Genomic DNA, 15747 nt, shown 5'->3' on the forward strand with positions numbered 1-15747 from the left:
TAAAAATTAAATATAATGTTTTGGATCAAATTTTAAACATGATAAATTTTAAGGTATCATTTTGGGTTGTTCAAGAAATATTGAAAGGCACCACTCCAAAACTGCGTGCTGATCTGATCACTCAGTTTATAAAGATCTCCAAAAAATATGTATGACCTTAATAATTTCCATTCATTATTTGCTGTTATTTCCTCCCTTCAAAGTGCTTCAGTTTATAGGTGAGTTTTTAATTAATTAAGTGATTGAACTCAAATTTCAAAATTTGTTATATTGTTGATTAGACTGTCTAAATCATGGAACAATGTGTCGAAGAAAGATCGGCAATCATTCGATAAACTAGCCAATGTTTTCTCGGAATGTAATAACTGGAGGAATCTTCGGGATCACCTAGAAACCTTACGTTTACCATGCATACCTTATTTAGGTAAATAATAAATAAATAATATAATAAGTTTATTTATTTGCATTCATTTTTCTAAAAATATATATGTACATCCAGGTGTATTTTTGACTGATTTGGTATATGTTGATATGGCACATCCTCATAAAAGTAGCGGCTTATTAGAATCAGAAGCAAGGCGCCTGAAAATGAATAATATTCTAAGAGTAATATCACATATGCAGCAGAGCCGTTATGATCATCTGATACGGTTTTCTAGGATAAATGATTATTTGAACTCTATTAGATATATTGAAGAACTGCATAAGTTTGTTCAAGACGATCAATATAAGTATGTATTACAATGTAGTAAATTATGCCCTAATTATTTTAAACTTTTCTATTTCATGTATATTGTGTTTAGATTATCATTAAAGTTAGAACCTTTATCCTGCCAAACAGAAAACTCTAGAGGTTCTAAAGAATCCGTCAATCAAGTGTTGTTAGATTCATTGAGTTTATCACCAGCAAAATCAACTGATTTAATGCGAATAAGAAAATTTTCTTTATGTAAGCAACAACAACAAAAAACAAATTGTTCAAAGTAAGCAGATCCAGATACTATAATATAATACTTAAATCCAACTTATTTTTATTGTTGACCTTTAAATATGCGATTAAATACTATCATTAACATTCAATTATAAGTTTAAATAAAAAAAAAATAACAATTGTCCCTATTGTCAATATGTTGTCAATGACTATTGTAGTCATTTTAAACATACATTTATTTTTTAATCAGATATCGCAGTGCAAGTCTACCACGTAGTTTTCTTAAAAAACCTGTGAATCAATCTGCAGTGTGTAATAATAATAGGTAAGCAGTTAGGTCTTAGAGTGTTGATTCTTTGCACATTTTTTTTTTTTTTTTTTTATCACAAGTGTTATAGATCTTGCTGTTAACTATTTTTGCTTTTGGCTGAAAAACATAATCAATGTGCTTTTTTTCAACTTATTTTATTTTTGGTATGGTAGTTTCTTTTTTTATACAACTAAAAATGTACATGAGTACTTAAGTATTCTTAATAAAACAATATTTTTAATTAATAACATTTTTTTTTAACAAATTATAATTGTATGGTTTAAATTATATTTTTTCGATTATTTTGTATTTTATTACGTAGTTTCTGATCGTGTTTATAAGTGGAAATAGTTTACCAACTTTAATTTAGTTCAAAACTCTCTTAAATAATGGAGAATTTTTGTACTATTGATTGCTACAAAGTAATAGTTATATGTAAGAATGTGTGTTATTGACACTGGTACATTAATTCATAATACATATTATATTATGTCAATAAACTAAATTTATGGTATCAAACATAAAATAATGTTACAATTCCTATTGTGGTGACTTAAAATATGCATGCCGTGAAGTATTGTTTTATTGTTTAGGAAGAAAATTAGCATTATTCTGTTTTTATTGCAGACAATGGGTCTGTAAACATATTTTATAAAATGTTTTTACATTTTTCCAAAACTCATTAACAAAATATTTTTATTCCTAATTGTATAACAAATTGTATTAATTCAATTAGTTTTCATACTTAGTATTCGGTATAATAGTGGACATTAATTTATATTTTTGAATTTATTTTCAGTTTACTATAATTATAATTTCTTTAGATTATGAACTGTTGTTCATATACTGCCAGATTTTATATTTTATTGATGTCATAATGCAAACTGACAAGAAAAATATTGTAGTATTACTACTTTTTAATTTCTATATTATTAATTCAAATTTCATTAACCTATGCAATATGAATTAATGACTATCGTGGCATTAATAAAATAAATACATAATATTATATATTTTTTTATGGCTAAACACCAATTTTCCACCCGATATAGTATATAATTACCATCATATTTTGGTATAAACATAAAATATAATTTGAAGATCTCTTATACAATTTAATGATTATTATCTAGGGCTTCTCATAGGCTTTTCATTACATTTAAATTTTAAAACAAGCTATGAGTATTTTAAGATGTACAAACAATTTACAATTCTAAAATACTCATTACTCACTTTAAAATTAAAGTATAATAAAAAGCCTATGAGATGCCCTTGATAATAATCTTACCATTAAATTTTATCATGGGCCAATCAATTCTAACTTCAAAAATAACATAGTAAAACGGATTATTGTCAAAGTACAATTGACTGTGTTGTACACTTACACGTTTATGCGGATGTGGCGTCCTCTTAAGGTGTTACATACAGATATAATACAGATACAAATAATTCAGCTAGTATACTGAAATGTATGTGTAAAATAATAATTGAATGTTTGCTAAAAATTATTTTAACACACATTTTTAGACAAGTACAAAGCATTTCTAAAAAATGAATAAGGCAAATAAAGTAGTCACCTACCTTAAATTCCTAATTTATTATTATTTATAACATTCTAAGAAAAATTAATTTCCTGCTATTTTGGATTTACAATTCATTTTGATAGTGTGATGTACTTAATTATGATATAGTATAGTATATAAATTATAGTAATTACTTTTATAATTTTATATTATTCACGTGACATAGTATTTCTAATTGCTTAAATGTTTAAAGTGTAATTATAAACTTAATACCTAATATGTTTAGTGTTTAAGAATTAAGACCAACAGTAAAAAAAAAAACTTTTATTGTATAAAGTGAGTAGGTATAATAAATGCTACTTAATAAATATTTAACTTTTAACAACTAGTAAAATATTTTTACTTTTATTTATGTTGATGCATTTATTTCTTAGTATTTCCTAATTCATGAATTTATTTTTCTAAATTTCTAAATATACATTTTTTTAGTTTGATCCATAAATCTGATGAAGGAATATTGTCAACTGTAAACTCGAGAAATTTACTAGATGATTCGCTCATAGAAGAGAATACATTAGATCTGTCTAATTTAAACCTATCGCCCTCTCAGTGAGTACCATAAATTATAATGAAATAAATAAAATGTATGACTGAAATATATTGAAATGTATGTTTAAATAGAACATTGAAAGGAGCCCATAAAATAAGTTTAGAAAGTTGTTTAAGGCGTAAAGTGGTTTTGAAAAATGGACGAAAACCAGCTGTGACAACTTGGCAACGTTATTGGATACAACTATGGGCATCGGTATTAATTTATTACTCACCCAAGTCGTTTAAAGGGTAAGTGTATGATTACAAAATATCAATACGTGTATATGTATGTATAATATTGTCTATTGTACAGTTGTAACAGAAATGACTTTAAACGAGAGCCTTGCAAACTGTGTCCGTTAAAAGGATGTACTATTAGTCTTGGTGATAATCCAGATACATTTTTAATCAAGCATCCCGATCAAAGTAAATATTTCAACTTGATTTGTTTTTATTCTGAAGTAATATATTTGATTGTATTTATGATTGTTTTAGGAAATACATATAAGTTTCGAGCTGAGAGTGACAATACAGCGTTACAATGGTACAGACGATTGTACCATGCAGCACAGTCAGTACACCAACCTGACACTAAATTACCCGATAACCTTATAAGTTTCGACTGATTAGTTTTAACATTTCATGTGAGTTTTTTTTTACTTAAAAATAGAAAAAAATCAATTTTAAAATCAGATTATTTTATGAATACAACCTTTAAGGTTTTATAATACATAATAATATAAATAATATCTATATTAGAGTTAAATTGTACTAAAAGTGATAATCGTTACCAAAGATGATTTTTAGATAGAATATACATATAAACATAAAATATTAAAATAAAGTTAGGTTAGTTTAAGTTGTTTAATATAGATTAAATAATTGCAATAAATTTAAAAAAAATAATATTTGAAACACATATCAGATGTTTTAAAATTAAAGACTTACCTTTTTTGAAATACATAATTTTTTTTTACGTTTCTTGCCTCCATTGACTTAAAATACAACAAAAACAATTATAATATATCTTGCCATACAAGTAATTGTGTTTTAATATACTTAATTGAGTTAACTTGCACGATTGATTTTAGTTGTTTATAAGTTCAAATGTATATTTATCAACAATTAATATTTTAACTGCTTAGTATATCTTTATTATCTTATGTTATATTGAACTTTAGTATGGTGTTTTATACTTTTTGTTACTCGTCTGAAGTCTGAATTTTTAAAAAACTTTATTTAATTTATTGGTTTAAATTATTATTTTATTTTATATTTCAGTTTACTTTGATTGCAGTTGGTTCTTGTGAAAAATTAATTATTATCTTTAATCCAATAATATAATATAATAATATAATTCAATTATGAATATTTATAACTCAATTGTATTATAAATGTTTTGTTCGCATAAGCACCTGCTACTTGTTCTCCCACTAGATTACAGTCTTTGTGTTAGTGGACACTAATCAGACAACATATCTCTGCATCTTAAAATTATTAAGTTTGCTCTGACTAATGTTATTATAGTCCGGGCAACGAAAACTGGCCGGTGACCATCGCGACTAGCAGCCATTTCCTGGCGGGCGGGTTAGTCGGGTAAGACAGGCGGGATGGCAGACGGGCGGGCAGGTCACGGGGGTCACCGGCCAGTTGTCATTGCCCGGACTATAGTTTATTGATTGTTTGAAAGTATTTTATTTTTTACTCTGGCTGTTGTTTATATAATTATATGTATTTAGTTATGGATATTCTTATCTACAAAACACTTAACTTAAATTGTAAAAATGCACACATAAATAGTCCCTAAAATAAAATAAAAATGGCCAAAGCCTGAGTTCCTTACACTAAAATATCTAGATAATTATTATTATGAACCAAAGCTGTTCAAAATTTATTTTTTTTAGAAATGTAATTAAAAAAAAAAAACGTTATTGTTTTTTTTTTTCAAGCTTAATTTAATATGTTTGTTCGCAAATAAAGAATAATTATATAGAAAATATGTTTTTGATATCTTAAAGCATATATTATAATCATATTTAAAAACATCATGATTGAAAATAATGAAGATAACATAGCAATTTCATAAATATTAATTAATAACTATTGTGTTATACAAAATCAATAATAATGGCATATACGGAGTAGGTTGTGAACAGCCCTTAAATATTGGAACTGTTTATACATTTTATACTAATTATATCATTGAGTTTAATATAAACCAATTTACTATACATTTAAACAGTTGAGAAATTTTGGGGTATTATATAAAACGATTCTGAATAATCATGAATCTTATTTAAGTGTTATATTTTTGTACGCTCCTGTTCTATTCATATAATATAATTTTTGAGCATTTTTTTCATGAGACTTAAGTTTATTTATCATCTGTTAAAATTTCCGATTGACAAATGATTCATATTGACTTAAAAAAATTATCTTTACCTTCACAGTAAATTTTATAAATTATATTTACTCAGAAAAGATAAAATGTTGTGTTTAAAAAATGTTATTAAACCTATAACTTATTTTTCACTGTTGACTGCCGTAGATCTAAAATTAGCCAGTATAGCTTAAGATCTCTAATAGCACATAAGTTGTGATAAAATAAATAATAGTAAAATAAAAAAAAAACATTAATAATGTGAGTGATACTAAATGAGTTTCATAGATTAATAAGGTGTATTAATAGATTTTTTCTTAATTTGTGTAATTAGCACAATGTGCTAATAATTTTATTTTCCTAATAATAGCTTGAGTTAAATTTATTTGTTGTAATCAATTATATTATTAGCAATTGTGTTTTTTTTCCGTTATAAATGCATTCAGATTTTGTTGTGTTCATTTTTAATTTAACTGTTATATTGTTATTACTTATCAGCATAATATAGCTTATTTATAGGGCAGTTAATCTATGATTATATTATGATTTTATTACTCGACCAGGAAATATTGTAAGGGAGTAATTATTGTACTGAATTAACTCAATCTGATTGTTTTCAAAGTATTAATTTTTTGAAGACGACACAACAATGTTATCAAAAGACATGCAATATGTATACTTATGTTATAGTTAGTGGTTTGTATTGTTGTGCTAAAAGCTTAAGTTGTTTAGATTTATAAATTTGAGTATGTTTCAGACCAAAAGTTTTATTTTGTTAATTCTTTAACATTGTGCTGAAATAATAATTTTCTTGTGGACTTAAAATATTATACATTTGCATAAATCGATCTCAATTTAAAGAATACAGTGATGTCTTTAAACAATATAATTTTAAAATATTGTAATGTATTTTAAGGAAATGCAAATAAAAAAGTCAAATCTTAATAATCTATTTTCCAAGTAAAAAAAAAAAAGTATATATAATATTATATAGTATAAACTTAATATAGTCCATTTTAAAATTATTATCTGTCTGTTGACTTATGAAATGGTTAACAAATGTATGCTTACAAAGTTACAACTTCCTTTTCCTACCAGCATTTAATTGAAATTACTATTATTGTTATTATATTATATGCCTGATGCTTTGTTCATGCTTTTATTTGAGATCAGTTAATGATGATATTATAAATTATAATAGATATGTAAGTTTCGGCGCCACTGTTTGTTTTGTTAAATTGTTGTGTTTGAAATTGGATATAAACTGTTGATAATTATTATCGTTTACTGTTTAGTAATATGATGATACAATATACCTACATGTTAATTTATCAATGTTCAGAAATGTTAACGTTTACCTATTCTGATGGCCTGACGTATGATTACTATTTTAAATATTATATAGTTGTGTATTTGCATATTATGACACTTTATTTATTTTAGATGTATAAAAGCAATAACTAAGCGCTTAAGATTATTTATTTGTACAATACATATGTATATTGTCCACACACATGCCAAAACAATAAAACGTCCTACATAATATTCTTGTCTTATTTTTTTTATTATTATCATTCAATTTATTTTCAGGTAATTTTTTTGTTATAATAATATATAACAATAGTTGTATGTACTTTTGTATGTCATATTAAAAATTTCAAATTTGGTCTACTTTAAAATAATCTCCATTTTATAGGCAGAACAAATTTTTTCTGCTCATACTGCCAATAGCCGAAAATGTTATGTATATTTGAAGAATGTGAATTCTTAGTCCCCATGTGCCTGTTATAGATTCCAGTTTACAGATCTTATATTTTAATGCGCGAGCCATACTTGTGGCTCAGCGCTTCCAATAGTTGTAGGTCATTTCTGTTGGATATTGTTCTCCTTCATCGCTAAATGGACTGAAAAAATTTGTTCTGCCCATAAACTGTAGATTATTTTAAAGTAGACCAAATTTAAAATTTTTAATATGAAATATATTATTAAAAGTTTTAAAACGTTGAATCCACGTGAAGATACAGATTGTCAGTTGCAAGTTGTTCTTCCATATTATAATATTCTTATAATGTACAAATGTATGTAGTGTACCGTGGAAAACCTCTGAAGTTTATCGTAGTAGTGTTATTTGGAATATCGATTGTCGTTGTTATTTGAATTAGTTTTCCAAATCCAACATACATTTTTGCGGCCATATTGCGCACTATAACTGGATTTTTTAAATGTTTCATAATACATTTTGCAATTACCCAAATTTTTGTAATATACGGTATTATCATTTTTGGGTACATCCCATAGACCTTTATACTAATATGTATAAGGTACTAATTAGTATAAGGTTTATGGTACATCCAAATCTCGTTTATCATCTCTTGGAACAAGTCTAGTTTAGCGCCCCCTCGAATTATTCGATTTTTTTTTTCGGAAACCTATGTATTTCGACGAGTTTAAAACGATGGTGTAAAAATTAATTTGCGGAAATGATTATTTTGGAAGTTACAGCCTTCCAAAGTTTGCGATTTTACGTTTATACGTATGCGCGCAGCACTACTATAATGCCGCGCGGAGGACCATTTTTGTTATTTTTTTTTCTTACGTATTCCAATCTGTTTAAAACGATGGTGCAATAATAATTTATCCCCCGATTTTCCATGCAACACCTCCCCAAGTGGGTCACAGAGTTAAGAAATTGTATTTTTTAGCACCGAGTCACCGAGCGGGGTCACTCGCTCGCTGCGCTCGCTTGGACAATTAAAAACGAAAATATCCCCCGATTTACATGCAACACCTCCCCAAGTGGGTCACAGGGTTAAGAAAATTGCATTTTTGTTGCACCGAGTGGGGTCACTGGCTCGCGATGGCGGTGGCTCGCTGGCGGTGACGCTTGGTGAGCGGCCAGCGGCAACGTGTGTACATTGAGGTGCGTTATTTTCAGCGGTAGGTATTCTATATTATTTTTATAAATTTGTCTTCAGTACATAGTTGTATTTGGTCTGGATTCTGTGCGACGTGATTGTTATTACCATGTCTTTCATCGCAGTAGAACGTCTCGTTAATTTTGGATAATCCATATTTACGTAGTTAGTTACTTAAAAAAAAAAGAGTTGCTGTTCATCCCATAAATCGCCGAAGAAAAATATATGGAGAGTTTCATCATTTGTATAAAGATTTAAGAAAATTACCAGAGAGATTTTTTGAGTACTTCGAATGTCAGTTGAGACGTATGATATTATTTAATGTAAAATCAGTCATCGTATTAAAAAGAAAACCACCAACTTCAAAAAACCAATATCACCTGCTGAAATATTATACGTAACTATACGGTAAGTAACTATTTAAATAATAAAAAAAGGATGCAATGTACTACCATCAATGTATTATTATTAAAATTAACCTTCATAAATAGACAATAGTTATGACTTATAACTTCTTAACTTATAAATATACAACATTTTGAAAATTAACTTTTAACATATTATACCATGTGTACCTACTAATGTATTGCTAATAACAAAAAAAAAACAGTCTTTTGTTTCATTAATGGGTACTGAATATGATACAATATGTGCTGCTAGTTGTATTTAAAATGTTAATTTAGTGTTTTATCAAGACTATACAAATGTTGATTAGTATGTAATGAAATATTTCCACTCGGTATGACTACACCTACGGTTATGTTCATGTTCGGCACGTTACATTGAACGGTCGTAGAGACTAGATTTCCAGGAATGTTCCATTGGGTTTACTCACTTGGTTGTATGGATACATTTTCTTCATCATTATAGGGCCGATAAATTTGTCTTTGGACTGGTTGATGAGATGATGTGGTTTGTACGTGTGATACTTCTGGAATGCATTCATAACTATTAGACGAATAGCTTTTTCTTCTGTAAACGTTCAGTACAGCATTTTGTATTTCACTTCTAAGTTCCAGTTTTTCTAGTGGTTGTAATCCAGTAAAATAAGGCAAAAGACTTAATAGAAATTAACTGTCTGGATTTTCAGGTTTTTTTTCACTGTCTTGTGCTTTTTGTAGAATAGCAATTTTTTGTTCTTCAAGTTCTATTATTTTTTGGGTGTTGTCTCTTTCAATACGTATTTTTTTAATATTTGGGTTAATAGAATGTTTGGTATAATAATTTGAAGTAGAAGTGGTATTAGACGTGGAGGGTGATAAAGCCTCTGCAGTTAAAGGCGTATCTAATACTTCTATAAAACTTTCATTATCTGAACCTCCAGAAAATGATTTTTGGGAATGTTCATCAATGCTTAAATTTCCGGACATATTGCTAAGAATTAAAGTGTCTTTAACAAACATCATAGAATTAAAAAATGGCCATTTGCTTCTACCCAAACGACTTATTGGTATTTTTTGTAATTTTTTCCTGAACTTATCCTATAAATTTTTCCATTTATCTTTTGCATCTATTCCTAAAATATATACCAAAGAATAAGAAGAGATAATATATGATAATACAACGTATTAAGAATATAAAGAATATTATAACATAAATAATATTTGGTTATTCAGACAGTTATTATTTTTTTTTTAGACATATACATAAGCAGTAAAACTCAAAATAAAATTTTAAAATATTAATTTTTCTTAGTTTTTTTTTTTTGAAATTTCTTTCAAGAATATTTGGCTGTCCAAAAATTCTTGAAAATTTAATACAAAATGGATCATAAGTGGTTTTCATTGCCTTGAAAAAAAAATCCAAAATCGTAGGTCACAACTTTTTTTTAATGTTAAGATCACAAAAATGTTAAGTTATTTTGTTGTTGAAAATTCATGAAATGTTAAGTATTTATACCTAAGATTTGAAAATTTCGTACCAGATTTTCCATATGTTTTTCTTTGAATATCTGTAAAATTGTATGAATGTTTGAAAGTTAACCTTTTACGAAATCACGTAAAACAACGATTTAGCCTCAAACGATTTTTCATATTTATTTTTATTCAAAATTTTAAGACGTAGAAATTTGAAACTTCCACCACTTGTTTAAAAAGATATTTTCAACACACTATTTTTTTTTTTTTCAAAATATTTCGTTGATTTTTCAGTTATTTATAGGCAATTTATATGCGGGTTAGACGTCCTCTTAAGTTAGAAGTTACTTTAAAACAATTATTTATTATTTAGATATTATTTATTATGTATATATTTATGTTTTGATATAGATATTTATCAACGGGTCTTTCGTTTCGAAACTTGGCTTTTTCGATGCGAATGGGTGCTTGCACAATAGCTAAAATTGTTCATGATACGTGTCAAGCGATATGGGAAGAACTTGTTAATGAATTTATGCCAGTACCAACAAAAGAACACCTGGAAAAAGTGGCGATTGATTATTATAAACGTTGGGGATTTCCAAACTGCGTTGGATCAATAGACGGAAAACATTACCAAATTAAATGTCCTTCCCATTCTGGATCAAGTCACTTCAACTATCTTAAATATTTTTCATTGGTTTTGTAAAGGAGTTGCTGATGCTGTTAAAAAAATTTTAACTGTTGAAGTCGGCGCAAGAGGAAAACAAAGTGATGGTGGAACTTTTGCGTCTTCCAAATTATTTTATTTGATAGACAACGATAAATTTAATATGCCCCAAGAAAAAAATTTGCCTGGGACAAATATTAAAGTTCCTCATGTGTTAAATGGCGACGAAGCATATCCGTTAAAGCCATACTTAATGCGTCCATTTCCTTCTCGAGGTTTAAATGCAGCTACAGAACATTTTAACGATAATTTATCGAGAGCACGCAAATGTATTGAGTGCACTTTTGGTATACTTCGGGCTAAATTTAGACTACTTGGAAAAGACCTAGAAGTCAGCTCAAAGAAAGCTATTATCATTATAAAATGTATGTGTATATTAAATAATGTTATCAGGGAAAAAGATGGCAATAGTGATTTAGATAACTGCAACGTTATGCTTGGCATAGAGAATACTTGGGAAAATGAAATAATGGTTCAACGAGCAAGAGGTGCAAATGCTCTTCAAATAGCCAAAGACATAAAAAATGCATTCGTAGATTATTTTTTTAATGGACATTAAGTAGGTTATAATGTAAAATTGAATATTATAATTTATCTTATTTAAATTTTTTATTGTAATAATGCCAGTACACTTAAATTATTATTTTTAAGTATTGTATGGAATTAAAATATTATACAAAAAACAGTCCAATGGGTACATTTATTTTTAGATATACAAGAAATTAAGAATAAAAAGATCCCACTCCCACACGACTTGTATTTTGTATATAATATTTATATATTATATTATTTAATATATCTTTTAATATTAAGGTTTTGGTTTTAGTACTATTCTAAAAATATAATAATTCTTGTCATACAAGGTACAATACATCACACACATGTTCGTACTATGCAGTATGCAGTATATTATAGTGCATAGGTTAATGAATACTTGCACTGAGTATAGTTGTGGTTGTTTACATGTGTGAGCATCCACCAAGTACCAACTGCTACATAGTACATCTTTATTATATACTACTTTTTCATATAATTAACTATAAATATTATTATTAATGCAATTAAAATAATTAGTATATTAATACCAGTCAATCCAGCGATTTTTCCAACTTCCTCCTATTTTTTTTTTATTCTTTTCCCTATTTACATATTCCGGATGTGTGTCATCCCAAAGACTTGGGTTTGTCTGCACCTCGGAAATTAAAATTTCTCGCGTACTTTGACTTGTCTTCTTGTTCGACATGAGTAATGTTGTGTGTTGGCAAGTAAAATAACAACTGATAGTCAGATAGTATAGATTATTTTCAAGAGCAACGCGCGTCAAAATTCGAACATGTTCGATTTTTGCCGCGACGCGTCGTTACCGCAAGTAATCAATGTACACACTCCGATTTAAATTATATGGGTTTAATTTTTTTTTGTGACGTGCCGCTCGATGCTCGCCAATGTACACGCGGCCTTATGCCATCGTTTTTGGTGTGGTTAAAAACGTAGTAGATTAATATTTAAAATGAATTTTCCGGAACGGAATACTTAACTAGGCACACATAATAGGGCATAACCACAAATTAAACATGTGGTTGAACCGAGTTAATTTAAAAGGGTGTAACACCCTTATATTCTTCTTCATCTTACTAATGTACAATATGGCAAATTTTTGTTCAACATAATTTATTTTGTGTAATTACTAATTTTAGTATATCAGATTAAATAATAATAAATATGAGAAGCATTGTACATAAATCTTTGATTAAAAATTAATACACATCCGTGCCTGAAAGTATACGCTGTATAGTGTATAGGTACAATATTCAAGTACCTATAAAAAAAAATACCTTCCTATTTCTTTATTTCATTGCTTGAATATAAATATATATTATTATAGATATTCAATAAATATGCATTATAATATTTTGAATGAATATTATTATACCTATATTATGCCATTATATTATATGTTTTAATTAAGAATGTTCATTTTTTTTAAAATATATATAAAAAAATGTACCTAAGTATTATTATATACAATAAACTATTCTGAATTGTCGTTTAGGAACTTCAAACAACTAATTACACCTGATTATTAACCATCAAATCTTATAAAGTGTCACCGCTGGCTTTTTGTATTCTATTCTGTTACTTAGGTATCAAATAAAACCTATTTCTGACACATTTTACACATACCTATGTGTATTGTACAATTTTAGTATTTACGGATTGTATCTTATAACTATAGACACTTAATTATCCCAATAAATTATCTTATAGTATTTTTAACACTAACAATTTCATATTTTATGTATTATGTGCCCCTAAAATTTTTTTTTAAACTAAAAATGTATGAAAAAATAATTAAAAAATAGGAATTCACTAATATACCTAATGATTTCCATACATCAGAAGTTTAGTTTTGAACCCGTTCATTGGAGTTAGTGCTCACAGTTATAATGGCCGTGTCCACTGTCAGCCCGATAAATATCTACAATGATGATACTACATTTTGAGAATCAAACTATATTTACTAACAAATACAGGTAAAAATTGGACAAATTTTAAGGGCGAACTTCAAATAAAATAATTTCGGCTTGTCGTTATAACTGTGCCTCTCCCTTTTTAGTTTTAAAAATCATTGAAATGTTTGAGACTATAATTTAGTAGGTTATGTTATAGAGGTTAGGATATTTTTTGTAAATTAATTATTAAAAAGTTTCCAAATATATAATGCAAATATTATATTTTATCTAGTACGTGTTGATCGAAGCGAGAATTTTTAATGTCAAATAATATCTTTACATGGGCGATTGTAAACTCAGCCCGTGTTTTTTTCAGGTTAAAATTATTTAGGTGTAAACTTGGCCAGGGGTTTTTACAGGTAAAAATGATTTAAGTGAATTTAGAATTATCCAAAGGATACCTTGAGGAGGTATTGAGGAGGCGTTTCTCATTATCCTCTAAAAATCATTTTTATTTTCATATTATTATTCATAGTATAAAATTCGTTATGTAAATGTAAAATTGTGTACAAATTTAAGTAACATGTTTCAATATTAAAAAATATAAGTAAAATGTATTTGCAGATTAAATTATGTTGTGTTTATTATATTTTGTTGGTCGAAATTATTGGACTGATTTTACAATCTACTTATTTTACATTTTTACTACCTAAAATTTCCGGGCCGAGTTTACAACAAAAAAGGTAATCGCAGGCCCAGTTTACATTTGTCCCTTTACATCCCACCTGATTTCATTTATTTTTATTTTTAATAAGTAACAATTCTATTCTGGTCAATGACGTAGTTACTCAGTAAGGCGTGCACAGACTTTGTTCGCAGGGTATGAAGCTGATAGTATGTTGTCAAATGTGCCCCAAGATATAAATTCTCTTAAGATTAATGTAAATATGGGAGGCCTGGATAAGGGGGGAGCGAAATAGGCGAAATCTCCCCCCCATCACACCAAATCCCTAAAAATAGTATTGTATTATGTATTTATGTATAATATGTGAATTGTATAATGTACCTATATAATATTTTGGGTCCAATTTTTTCTTTTATTTATTCCTGGTGCCAAGCATACCTTTTGTTACTTTAGACTTTCATATATGTATTATTTTTAATTTAGGCAATTTAATCATAAGTATAAAGACAATTTAGCCCCCCCCCCCCAAAAAAAAAAAATCTAGATTCACCTCCTGGTACATGGCATTACATTATAAACATATTAACACCTACGGTTATTACTTATTATTAGAAAATAATTAGTTTTTCTTATTTTTTTTTCAGTGTAAATGTTTGAGTCATTGACCCTAACAATGACCATAGTATATAAATATATAATATTATGCTGGATTTATTTTCCTTTACGCAGACTAGGATAACTGACAATTAGTAACTTGAAGAACGCATGGTAAAGGCATTTTGTATAAATTGATCACTGTTAACCACGGTTATCTACTCAGGTTGGTTCTATACCGCTATGCTGTCCGTGTATATCAATGGTCTATGAGGCATCAATGCATCATAGACTTATAAAGATATGGGTATCCCAAACTATTATAGCTATTTCTTTCCAACAACAAAGGTCACGCGGTGTTATTAAAAAACCTCAAATTATTGAGAACCGCTCGCAGTAAATTTAAAAACAAGTCCATATCGCCATATTATTTATCACCAGTCGAAATTAGGAACTGAGAGCCCAGTGTTGTCTCAGACTATTTATGTGCCCCCTAAAACAAGTGTCTGTCCGCAGGGTATGCAAGCGCATACGCTGTATACCCCGTGCGCACGCCTATACTAGTTACGTAGGTACTTTTATAAATTATAATTTATAAATGTTATCTGCACTTATTAATTCATAAGCAACATTAGAGCAGTTTTTCAAATGTTCATGATCAACAGTTATATACCTATAGGTAACAGTATACATAAACGGTCAACATTATCAGGCTCTCGGACTAGGATATACATGTCTGGATACGACATGGTTGGAGGGCGTGGGGGGTTGACCACGAA

General features: G+C 28.0%; 1 protein-coding gene across 1 annotated transcript in view; it reads left to right on the plus strand.

Moving 5' to 3' along the window:
* Nucleotides 1–5205, plus strand: part of LOC100160303 (ras-specific guanine nucleotide-releasing factor RalGPS2) — a 25163-nt gene extending 19958 nt beyond the window's left edge. The window contains 11 exon segments of the mRNA XM_029486933.1: nucleotides 8–146; nucleotides 148–218; nucleotides 282–424; nucleotides 500–731; nucleotides 804–983; nucleotides 1182–1256; nucleotides 3254–3373; nucleotides 3446–3604; nucleotides 3669–3781; nucleotides 3851–3999; nucleotides 4637–5205. Coding sequence (XP_029342793.1) covers nucleotides 8–146; nucleotides 148–218; nucleotides 282–424; nucleotides 500–731; nucleotides 804–983; nucleotides 1182–1256; nucleotides 3254–3373; nucleotides 3446–3604; nucleotides 3669–3781; nucleotides 3851–3981 — 1363 coding nt within the window. The 3' untranslated portion in view covers nucleotides 3982–3999; nucleotides 4637–5205.
* Nucleotides 5206–15747: the final 10542 nt, after the last annotated feature.

The sequence above is a fragment of the Acyrthosiphon pisum genome, chromosome A1, assembly GCF_005508785.2.
Source record: "Acyrthosiphon pisum isolate AL4f chromosome A1, pea_aphid_22Mar2018_4r6ur, whole genome shotgun sequence".
NCBI classification, from domain to species: Eukaryota; Metazoa; Arthropoda; class Insecta; order Hemiptera; family Aphididae; genus Acyrthosiphon; species Acyrthosiphon pisum.